The 12,717-nt window shown below is 42.4% G+C and overlaps 1 protein-coding gene across 2 annotated transcripts in view; it reads left to right on the top strand.

Annotated features, from left to right (window-relative positions):
• Positions 1-12,717, top strand: part of col28a2a (collagen, type XXVIII, alpha 2a) — a 39,388-nt gene that overhangs the window by 11,808 nt on the left and 14,863 nt on the right. For both annotated transcript variants that reach the window (XM_036958838.2, XM_036958837.2), the window contains exons 11-13: positions 10,933-11,001; positions 11,085-11,153; positions 11,598-11,666. In XM_036958838.2, coding sequence (XP_036814733.2) covers positions 10,933-11,001; positions 11,085-11,153; positions 11,598-11,666 — 207 coding nt within the window. The remainder of the gene's footprint in view (positions 1-10,932; positions 11,002-11,084; positions 11,154-11,597; positions 11,667-12,717) is intronic.

The raw sequence follows: 12,717 nt of genomic DNA, 5'->3' as shown, positions 1-12,717 counted from the left end.
TTAAAGTAATTAATTAGCATTTTATTGCATGACATACTTGTAAGTATTTGATCACCTACCAACCAGTAAGAATTCCGGCTCTCACAGACCTGTTAGTTTTTCTTTAAGAAGCCCTCCTGTTCTCCACTCATTACATGTATTAACTGCACGTGTTTGAACTCATTACCTGTATAAAAGACACATGTCCACACACTCAATCAAACAGACTCCAACCTCTCCACAATGGCCAAGACCAGAGAGGGTGTAAGGACATCAGGGATAAAATTGTAGACCTGCTCAAGGCTGGGATGGGCTACAGGACAATAGGCAAGCAGCTTGGTGAGAAGGCAACAACTGTTGGCGCAATTATTAGAAAATGGAAGAAGTTCAAGATGACGGTCAATCACCCTCGGTCTGGGGCTCCATGCAAGATCTCACCTCGCGGAGCATCAATGATCATGAGGATGGTGAGGGATCAGCCCAGAACTACACGGCAGGACCTGGTCAATAACCTGAAGAGAGCTGGGACCACAGTCTCAAAAAAAAACATCAGTAACACACTACACCGTCATGGATTAAAATCCTGAAGCGCACGCAAGGTCCCCCTGCTCAAACCAGCGCATGTCCAGCCCCATCTGAAGTTTGCCAATGACCATCTGGATGATCCAGAGGAGGAATGGGAGAAGGTCATGTGGTCTGAAGAGACAAAAATACAGCTTTTTGGTCTAAACTCCACTCGCCGTGTTTGGAGGAAGAAGAAGGATGAGTACAACCCCAAGAACACCATCCCAACCGTGAAGCATAGAGGTTGAAACATCATTCTTTGGGGATGCTTTTCTGCAAAGGGGACAGGACGACTGCACCGTATTGAGGGGAGGATGGATGGGGCCATGTATCGCGAGATCTTAGCCAATAACCTCCTTCCCTTAGTAAGAGCATTGAAGATGGGTCGTGGCTGGGTCTTCCAGCATGACAATGACCCGAAACACACAGCCAGGGCAACTAAGGAGTGGCTCCGTAAAGACGCATCTCAAGGTCCTGGAGTGGCCTAGCCAGTCTCCAGACCTGAACCCAATAGAAAATCTTTGGAGGGAGCTGAAAGTCCGTATTGCCCAGCGACAGCCACAAAACCTGAAGGATCTGGAGAAGGTCTGTATGGAGGAGTGGGCCAAAATCCCTGCTGCAGTGTGTGCAAACCTGGTCAAGAACTACAGGAATCTACAGTATAATCTCTGTAATTGCAAACAAAGGTTTCTGTACCAAATATTAAGTTCTGCTTTTCTGACGTATCAAATACTTATGTCATGCAATAAAATGCTAATTAATCACTTAAAAATCATACAATGTGATTTTCTGGATTTTAGTTTTAGATTCCGTCTCTCACAGTTGAAGTGTACCTATGATAAAAAAATACAGACCTCTACATGCTTTGTAAGTAGGAAAACCTGCAAAATCGGCAGTGTATCAAATACTTGTTCTCCCCACTATATATGTGCTTTCTTGAGCAAGGGGACCTTGCAGGCGCTGCAGGATTTCAGTCCTTCGCGGCGTAGTGTGTTACCAATTGTTTTCTTGGTGACTATGGTCCCAGCTGCCTTGAGATCATTGACAAGATCCTCCCGTGTAGTTCTGGGCTGATTCCTCACCGTTCTCTTGATCATTGCAACTCCGAGGTGAGATCTTGCATGGAGCCCCAGGCCGAGGGAGATTGACAGTTCTTTTGTGTTTCTTCCATTTGCGAGTAATCTCACCAACTGTTGTCACCTTCTCACCAAGCTGCTTGGCGATGGTCTAATAGCCCATTCCAGCCTTGTGTCCCTGACAATCTTGTCCCTGACATCATTGGAGAGCTCTTTGGTCTTGGCCATGGTGGAGAGTTTGGAATCTGATTGATGGATTGCTTGTGTGGACAGGTGTCTTTTATACAGGTAACAAACTGAGATTAGGAGCACTCCCTTTAAGAGTGTGCTCCTAATCTCAGCCCGTTACCTGTATAAAAGACATCTGGGAGATAGAAGTCTTTCAGATTGAGAGGGGGTCAAATACTTATTTCCCTCCATTAAAATGCAAATCAATTTATAACATTTTTGACATGCGTTTTTTTTCTGGATTTTTTTGTTATCTGTCTCTCACTGTTCCAGTAAACCTGCCATTAAAATTATAGACTGATCATATCTTTGTCAGTGGGCAAACCTACAAAATCAGCAGGGGATCAAATACTTTTTTCCATCTTCCCACTCTGACATCAATGCAAATGTTTTGGAAATCTAACACTTCATGAGAGCCCATGAGCTCATTTCTATGACTATGCAATTAAGGCAGAAAACAGAGTGATGGCTGCTAATAAAAAGAGGAGGCTCCCATCAGCTTTCAATAGGCTAGGCCTACTATATTTATTTCTCAACCTTCCTAATATTAAGCGCATTGCTAATATTTACAACATGAGTATAACCTACCTGGCTGGCATGAAAATAAACCATGGGGGAAAACGTCCTCCATTCGCTATTTAAGTGCATAGATGACATGTATTTTTTCCCGCTGCACCTGTTTTGATACAGGTGCATGATAATGGTCCATTCTAAATCAAAACAAATGTCACACATATATTATTAGTATGTAAAGACAAGATCAACATCAAAATGGCGCCGACAAAGAGGGCTGCCTCGCTTCTCGTCCTTAGGAAACTTTGCAGTATTTAGTTTTTTTAACGTATTATTTCTTACATTGTTAGCACAGAACATTTTAAGTGTTATTACATACAGTCGGGAAGAACTATTAGATATCAGAGCGGCATCAACTTACTAGCACTACGACCAGGAATACAACTTTCCCAAAGCGCATCATTTGTTCGAACTACCCTGTGAATTTGAGCTGATTCCAGAGACACACCCAAAACAACACCGCCAGAGAAGAGGTAGACGGAGCGGTCTTCTGGTCAGACTTCGAAGGCGCACACACCACCCACCGCTTCCAAGTATATTACTCGCTAATGTCCAGTCTATAGATAACAAGGTAGACGAAATTAGAACAATGCTTGCTTTCCAGAGAGACATCAGGGACTGTAACAAACTCTGTTTCACGGAAACATGGCTCTCTCGGGATATGCTGTTGGAGTCAATACAGCCACCTGGATTCTTTGTACGTCACGCCGACAGGAATAAACACCTCTCCGGGAAGAAGAAGAGCGGGGTGTATGTTTCATGATTATCGACTCGTGGTGTAATTGTAACAACATACAGGAACTCAAGTCCTTTTGTTCACCTGACCTAGAATTCCTCACAATTAAATGCAGACCGTATTATCTCCCAAGAAAATTGTCTTTGGTTATTGTCACAGCCGTGTATATCCCCCCTCAAGCCGATACCACGACGGCCCTCAAGGATCTTCACTGGACTTTATGCAAACTGGAAACCATATATCCTGAGGCTGCATGTTTTGTGCTGGCAAAACTCTGGATCACTGCTACTCTAACTTCCACGATGCATACAAGGCCCTCCCTCGCCCTCCTTTTGGCAAATCCAACCACGACTCCATTTTGCTCCTCCCTTCCTATAGGCAGAAACTAAAACAGGATGTACCTGTGTTAAGAACTATTCAATGTTGATCTGATGGAATCCACACTCAAGATTGTTTGATCATACAGACTGGGACATGTTCCAGGTAGCCTCGGAGAATAATATTGACGTATATGCTGATTCGGTGAGTGAATTTATAAGAAAGTGCACAGGAGATGTTGTACCCACTGTGACTATTAAAACCTACCCTAACCAGAAACCGTGGATAGATGGTGGCATTTGCGCAAACTGAAAGCGTGAACCACCGCATTTAACCATGGAAAGGTGACTGGGATTATGGCTGAATACAAACAGTGTAGTTATTCCCTCTGCAAGGCAATCAAAGAAGCGAAATGTCAGTATAGAGACAAAGTGTAGTCGCAATTCAACAGCTCAGACACAAGACGTATGTGGCAGGGTCTACAGACAATCACGGACTACAAAGAGAAAACGTCACGGACACCGACATCTTGCTTCCAGACAAACTAAACACCTTCTTTGCCCGCTTTGAGGATAATACAGTGCCACCGACATGGCCCGCTTACACGGACTGTGGGCTCTCCTTCTCCATGGCCGACGTGAGTAAGACATTAAACGCGTTAACTCTTGTAAGGCTGCCGGCCCAGACAGCATCCCTAGCCGCGTCCTCAGAGCATGCGCAGACCAGCTGGCTGGGGTGTTTATGGACATAGTCAATCTCTCCCTCTCCCAGGCTGCTGTCTCCACATGCTTCAAAATGGCTCCCGTTGTTCCTGTACCCAATAAGGCAAAGGTAACTGAACTAAATGACTATCGCCCCATAGCACTCACTTCTGTCATCATGAAGTGCTTTGAGAGGCTAGTCAAGGATCATATCACCTACTCCTTACCTGTCACCCTAAACCCACTTCAATTTGCTTACTGCCCCAATAGGTCCATAGACGATGCAATCGCCATCACACTGCACACTGCCCTATCCCATCTGAGGAATACCTATGTAAGAATGCTGTTCATTGACTATAGCTCAGCATTCAACACCATAGTACCTTCCAAGCTCATCATTAAGCTAGAGGCCCTGGGTCTCAACCCTGCCCTGTGCAATTGGGTCCTGGACTTCCTGAAAGGCCGCCCCCTGATTGTGAAGTTAGGAAACAACACCTCGCTGATTCTCAACACTGGGGCCCCACAAGGGTGCGTACATAGCCCCCTCCTGTACTCCCTGTTCACCCATGACTGCGTGTCCATACACGCCTCCAACTCAATCATCAAGTTTGCGGATGACACTACAGTGGTAGGCTTGATTACCAACAACGACAAGACAGCCTACAGGGAGGAGGTGAGGGCACTCGGAGTGTGGTGTCAGCAAAACAACCTCTCACTCTACGATCAACAAAACAAAGGAGATGATCGTTGACTTCAGGAAACAGCAGAGGGAGCACCCCCCTATCCACATGATGGGACAGCAGTGGAGAAGGGGGAAAGTTTTAAGTTCCTCGGCGTACACATCACAGACAAACTGAAATGGTCCACCCACACAGACAGTGTGGTACAGAAGGTGCAACAGATCCTCTTCAACCTCAGGGGGCTGAAGAAATTTGGCTTGTCACATAAAACCCTCACAAACTTTTACAGATGCACAATTGAGAGCATCCTGTCGGGCTGCACTCACAATAACATTTGATAACCATGTGTATGTGACCAATAAAATGTTATTTGATTTGATTTGAAATCAAGAATAGTCTGATGCGTGACAAAATTAGCCTATCACTTGTGAAATATATATCATCACTTGTGAATGAAGCACAGCGTAAGAAACAATGTATTTCTTTTGCAACTTTTAGTCACACACCTCATGTAGCCTACCCATAGGCCTATATGCTGCCACAAACACTCAAACTGGACAGTTCTATCTCAATCTCTTCATTCAAAGGCTCAATCATGGACACTCTTACTGACAGTTGTGGCTGCTGAGCGTGATGTATAGTTGTCTTTACCTTCCTGCCTTTTGTGCGGTTGTCTGTGCCCAATAATGTTTGTACACTGTTTTGTGCTGCTACCATGTTATGCTGCTGCCATGTTGTGTTGCTACTGTGTTGTGTTAATTACCTGATTGAGCTAATCATGTAAATATAATTAACTTGAGAGTCGGGGCACCACAAAATAATATTTATATAGCTGTTAACTTCCGAATAAACTCTTAAAGACCTAGTAATATTTTACATCAATAGCAGTCAATATTAATCGTCACCTTAATTCAGTCTCATCTGAAAGTTGTAAATTCTTGGTTATCTTCACGAACCCTGGCTAACACGTTGAATCAGCAATACAAAATTGGGTTTAATTATTTATTTACAGTGGGGCAAAAAGTATTTAGTCAGCCACCAATTGTGCAAGTTCTCCCACTTAAAAAGATGAGAGAGGCCTGTAATTTTCATCATAGGTACACTTAAACTATGACAGACAAAATGAGAAAAAGAATCCAGAAAATCACATTGTAGGATTTTGAATGAATTTATTTGCAAATTATGGTGGAAAATAAGTATTTGGTCACCTACAAACAAGCACGATTTCTGTCTCTCACAGACCTGTAACTTCTTCTTTAAGAGGCTCCTCTGTCCTCCACTCGTTACCTGTGTTAATGGCACCTGTTTGAACTTGTTATCAGTATTAAAGACACCTGTCCACAACCTCAAACAGTCACACTCCAAACTCCACTATGGCCAAGACTAAAGAGCTGCCAAAGGACACCAGAAACAAAATTGTAGACCTGCACCAGGCTGGGAAGACTGAATCTGCAATAGGTAAGCAGCTTGGTTTGAAGAAATCAACTGTGGGAGAAATTATTAGGAAATGGAAGACATACAAGACCACTGATAATCTCCCTTGATCTGGGGCTCCACACAAGATCTCACCCTGTGGGGTCAAAATGATCACAAGAACGGTGAGCAAAAATCCCAGAACCACACGGGGGGACCTAGTGAATGACCTGCAGATAGTTGGGACCAAAGTAACAAAGCCTACCCTCAGTAACACACTACGCAGCCAGGGACTCAAATCCTGCAGTGCCAGACGTGTCCCCCTGCTTAAGCCAATACATGTCCAGGCCCGTCCAAAGTTTGCTAGAGAGCATTTGGATGATCCAGAAGAAGATTGGGAGAATGTCATATGGTCAGATGAAACCAAAATATAACTTTTTGGTAAAAACTACACTTGTCGTGTTTGGAGGACAAAGAATGCTGAGTTGCATCCAAAGAACACCATACCTACTGTGAAGCATGGGGGTGGAAACATCATGCTTTGGGGCTGTTTTTCTGCAAAGGGACCAGGACGACTGATCTGTGTAAAGGAAAGAATGAATGGGGCCATGTATCGTGAGATTTTGAGTGAAAACCTCCTTCCATCAGTAAGGGCATTGAAGATGAACCGTGGCTGGGTCTTTCAGCATGACAATGATACCAAACACACCGCCTGGGCAACGAAGGAGTGGCTTCGTAAGAAGCATTTCAAGGTCCTGGAGTGGCCTAGCCAGTCTCCAGATCTCAACCCCATAGAAAATCTTTGGAGGGAGTTGAAAGTCCGTGTTGCCCAGCAACAGCCCCAAAACATCACTGCTCTAGAGGAGATCTGCATGGACGAATGGGCCAAAATACCAGCAACAGTGTGTGAAAACCTTGTGAAGACTTACAGAAAACGTTTGACCTCTGTCATTGCCAACAAAGGGTATATAACAAAGTATTGAGATAAACTTTTGTTATTGACCAAATACTTATTTCCCACCATAATTTGCAAATAAATTCATAAAAAATCCTACAATGTAATTTTCTGGATTTTTTTTCTCATTTTGTCTGTCATAGTTGAAGTGTACCCATGATGAAAATTACAGGCCTCTCTCATCTTTTTAAGTGGGAGAACTTGCACAATTGGTGGCTGACTAAATACTTTTTTGCCCCACTGTACTAAATACCTAACTAATCACACAGAATTACACGTACACATAATTAATCATAACTTGATTACAAATGATATCATCAAGGAAAACGTCCCTAGCGGGCGGAACAGATATGACAACTTGTTACACAAAAGAAAAGGGGCTGGGTTTGAGTGAAAGAGCGGGAAGACTGAGTAACAAAGGAAGAAGCTGTGCTATCGTAAATACAGTATCTGATGCATTCTAAATTACAGCCCATTTGGAAAAGGAAAACGCAATAAATATTTACTCTGAGCTGTGCTTCAGTAGGTTGATGGTAGATGGAAGGCCAGGTTGCCAAACCGAGTCCTTTGTCCTTTGAAGAATGTCTCTGGTGGTCAATTGAATACGTTGTAGTAATGTCGTTGTGTGATAGACAGGATACTCTGTCTGTTCCTTCCTAACCCTCGTTTGCAGCTGCTGTTGCTAACTCAACGGCTAGGAGGTATCACTTCTGTAGTGAATAAGAGTTCAAAGTTCATACCATTTGCAACCAAAGCTCACGCTAATGTTGGTTTCGTTCCGTAGTTATTATCTGAACCATTCTGTCATCAGACCGTCGTCCTCACATCCTCGGAACAGGAGGTTATATTGTCATCAAAGCTTTATATAGGAAGGGAGAGGAGGGCATGTTTGAAAAGTTTTATAACCCATGTCCCTTCACAGGGGCGGGCCACTGATTGAGCAGAGCCCTAACCTTATGAAAACCCAAATCTCACATTTTAGAAGCTAAAATCACATTTCATCCCATCACGAATCATTTCATATTCAAACATTTAAATTGAACAACAATTCCATGTGAAGCCGATAACTCTGATGTGTAGACTTTCCACTGTAGAGTTTATGTCATCTTATCATTGATGAGAATGTCTCAGATGACAACCGAACTGACATCATATTAATTAAGTACCACTGCATATGTTCAATTGGTCGGATTACCAGAATATAGTTAATTTCCCCCCACCTTCTGATGTTCCCAGAATCTCTATGTTAACCAAGGGGTTTTCAAATGTCACATCAGTAGGGTAGAGAGAGGAAAAAGGGGGAAAGAGGTATTTATGACTGTCATAAACCTACCCCCAGGCCAACGTCATGACACATGCTATGTGTTTGTCTTTAGGTCTCTCTTTATGTTGTGTTGTGGTGTCTCTCTTGTCGTGATGTGTGTTTTGTCTTATATTTTATATATTTGTATATACAGTTGAAGTTGGAAGTTTACATACACCTTAGCCAAATACATTTAAACTCAGTTTTTCACAATTCCTGACTTTTAATCCTAGTAACAATTCCCCTGTCTTAGGTCAGTTAGGATCATCACTTTATTTTAAGAATGTGAAATGTCAGAATAATAATAGAGAGAATGATTTATTTCAGTTTTTATTTCTTTCAACACAGTTCCAGTAGGTCAGAAGTTTGCATACACTCAATTAGTATTTGGTAGCATTGCCTTTAAATTGTTTAATTTGAGTCAAATGTTTCCGGCCTTCCACAAGCTTCCCACAACAAGTTGGGTGAATTTTGGCACATTCCTCCTGACAGAGCTGGTGTAACTAAGTCAGGTTTGTAGGCCTCCTTGCTCGCACACACTTTTTCAGTTCTGCCCACAAACTTTATATAGAATTGAGGTCAGGGCTTTATGATGGCCACTCCAATACCTTGACTTTGTTGTCCTTAAGCCATTTTGCCACAACTTTGCAAGTATGCTTGGGGTCATTGTTCATTTGAATGTCCCATTTGCGACCAAGCTTTAACTTTCTGATTGATGTCTTGAGATGTTGCTTCAATATATCCACATAATTTTCCTGCCTCATGAGGCCATCTATTTTGTGAAGTGCACCAGTCCATCATGCAGCAAAGCACACCCACAACATGACGCTGCCACCCCCGTGCTTCACGGTTGTGATGGTATTCTTCGGCTTGCAAGCATCCCCCTTTTTCCTCCAAACATAATGATGGTCATTATGACCAAACAGTTCTATTTTTGTTTCATCAGACCCGAGGACATTTCTCCAAAAACCGCAAACCGAAGTGCAGATGCAAAGTCTGGCTTTATTTTAATGGTGGTTTTGGAGCAGTGTCTTCTTCCTTGCTGAGCGGACTTTTAGTTTATGTCGATATAGGACTCGTTTTTACTGTGGATATAGATACTTTTGTACCTGTTTCCTCCAGAATCTTCACAAGGTCCTTTGCTGTTGTTCTGTGATTGATTTGCACTTTTCACACCAAAATACGTTCATCTCTAGGAGACAGAACGCGTCTCCTTCCTGAGCTGTATGACGGCTGCGTAGTCCCATGGTGTTTATACTTGCGTACTATTGTTTGTACAGATGAATGTGGTACCTTCAGGCATTTGGAAATTGCTCCCAAGGATGAACCAGACTTGTGGAGGTCTACAATTGTTTTTCTGAGGTCTTGGCTGATTTCTTTTGATTTTCCCATGATGTCAAGCAAAGAGGAACTGAGTTTGAAGGTAGGCCTTGAAATATATCCACAGGTACACCTCCAATTGACTCGAATGATGTCAATTAGCCTAAAGCCATGACATAATTTTCTGGAATTTTCCAAGATGTTTAAAGGCACAGTCAACTTAATGTAACGATCCTCTTCCTGTGAATGACTGGACCAAAGCGCAGCGTGAGACGTGTTCATGATATTTTATTTAAACCAGAACACTAGAACAAAAAAATTACAAAGAGGAAAACGAACAGTTCTGTAAGGAAACTAACTATACAGAAAACAACTACCCACAAAACCCATGTGGGCAAGAGCTACCTAAGTATGGTTCCCAATCAGAGACAACGATAGACAGCTGTCCCTGATTTAGAACCATACCCAGCCAGAAACAAAGAAATACAAAAACATAGAAAAAATAACATAGAATGCCCACCCTAGTCACACCTTGGCCTAACCAAAATAGAGAATAAAAACCTCTCTATGGCCAGGGTGTGACACTTAATGTATGTAAACTTCTGACCCACTGGAATTGTGATACAGTGAATTATAAGTGAAATAATCTGTCTGTAAACAATAGTTGGAAAAATGACCTGTGTCATGCACAAAGTAGATGCCCTAACCGACTTGCCAAAACTCTAGTTTGTTAACAAGAAATTTGTGGAGTGGTTGAAAAACGAGTTTTAATGACTCCAACCTAAGTGTATGTAAACTTCCGACTTCAACTGTAATTGGTATCATGTTGGGATTACCATATCTCCAAGTAAAATAAATTAAAAGACAATGGTTCTATGTGATGTCAGTTAACATTAATCTGAATCTGATTGTAAATGTAAAACAACGGAATGTAAAAGTTTCTCTGAACTGCCTAGACTGAATAAGAGCTTTGTACCGTCCTTTAGCTGAAACCCACTCCCTTCTTCTTGACATTGGATCTGTATTATGCTGCTGTCTTTGTTTGCTGCTACCTTTAATCTGTGTCTCTTGTGTTTGTCATCACAGGGTGATCGTGGTCAAGCTGGCCCGGCCGGAATTCAGGGAGAAAATGGTATTGGACTTCCTGGACCAAAGGTACATTTAGTCTGTTTTTGCTTTTGTCTAACTAATGAATTGTTTTATGTTACCTGTTCCATCTCACCGTGTCTTTTTTGCAGGGTGATCTGGGATTCCAGGGAAAACCCGGCCCCCCTGGTCCGACAGGGTTGAGTGAATATGGCCAGCCAGTGAGTGGAATGAAACACCCGACTAGCATTTTACTGTAGCTTACTACATTATGTAGTGTGGTTTCATTGGCAACCTGATAAACTTTGTGAGTGATACTATACACTCAGTGTACAAAACATTAAGAACAACTTCCTAACATTGAGTTGCACCCCTCAATTGACTCAAGGCTCAATTGACTCAAGGCTTAAAAACTATTCTTTAACCTGTCTCCCCCCCTTCATCTACACTGATTGAAGTGAATTTAACAGCTGACATCAATAAGGGATCATAGCATTCACCTCGATTCACATGACCAGCCTATGTCATGAAAAGATGAGCTGTCCTTAATATTTTGTATTCTCAGTGTATAATATCACAGTAGGAAATGTGAGCTGATGACAACTACATAGACAGTGTCATCTGACCCAATGTTTGCAAAAGGATAATGCTGGTTTATTTTACAGGGGCCTCAAGGGCCACAAGGTTTTCAAGGGGAGAAAGGACCCCACGGAGAGGGGCTCCCTGGGCCAAAGGTATGATTACAATTTTGTCATGAATAAAAGGGAAAATACAATAGAGAAATTATCTGGGTACAGCTAGAATGCGCTCCTCTTCATTTTTATCCTCCATTCTTTCTATTGTGTTAGCCCACAGAATTGTGTTAGCCCACAGCATCATTTCTGGGATTACCATTAGCTACAATAATGGAAGCAGAATGTTCACTCAAAAGAAGTTCTTTGTGTTACACCAATAGCAGAAACAGACCTAAACCTTCAATAAATCAGACGGCTTCTCAACCTCTTGATTCTACCAGCGCCTGGGCTGTTGAAGATGGCCATCTGTTGGGCCACAATTAACCTCAGAAACTGACAAGGAGTTACATAAGCATGAAAGCACAACTCTCATTCACTGGATTTCAGAGGCAAGAACTGTGTAATAAACACATTTACTGCATCTGCCAAAGCCAGGCCCTGCTCTTCTCCAAAGTAGTCTACCCACAGCTAGTTCTCAGTCAAGTGTTACCATTCATGTTGATGCGCGCATGCAAACCCTTTAAAAACAATGTCATTTCTCCATGTTGCAACGTGTGGAGTGACATATCATATCTTATATGTGGACTGTTCAAACATCACATACACTTGGAGAGGGGCTGGATTTCCATGGGATTGAAGTGGCAATCAACCACAAAATGGAACACATTATGTAAACATAGCCATCCTTTTTTGTATGACAGCACTTGGAGTTCATGTTGGGTTTTATTGGAGTTATATTATCATCGTAACATGTAGAGACGTGAACATGAACACTGTGCTTATATCGGATGAGTAAATGTATAGAACATCCTCCTGAACAAATTCTTTAGCAGTGGAATACTTCCTTCAGTCTGTTTTTCCTAATTCAAGTCAGAACCTGAGAGCAAATAAAATAACAGCAGTGTTGAGTGTGACCTGCTGTTGATGCACGTACATTTGGCAGTAGTAGGCAGATCGTGGAAAATGAGCGTAACACAGAAAATGTCCCGAGGTAACCAAACATGGGCTCTTATGGGAAAGCCCCCGTTCCAAAAAGGGGTCAGAGCAGTTT

This window comes from Oncorhynchus mykiss, chromosome 22 (assembly GCF_057628025.1).
Source record: "Oncorhynchus mykiss isolate SJ-2025 chromosome 22, ASM5762802v1, whole genome shotgun sequence".
NCBI classification, from domain to species: Eukaryota; Metazoa; Chordata; class Actinopteri; order Salmoniformes; family Salmonidae; genus Oncorhynchus; species Oncorhynchus mykiss.
The sequence above is the reverse complement of the archived record's forward strand: the minus strand, read 5'-3'. Positions and strand labels throughout refer to the sequence as shown.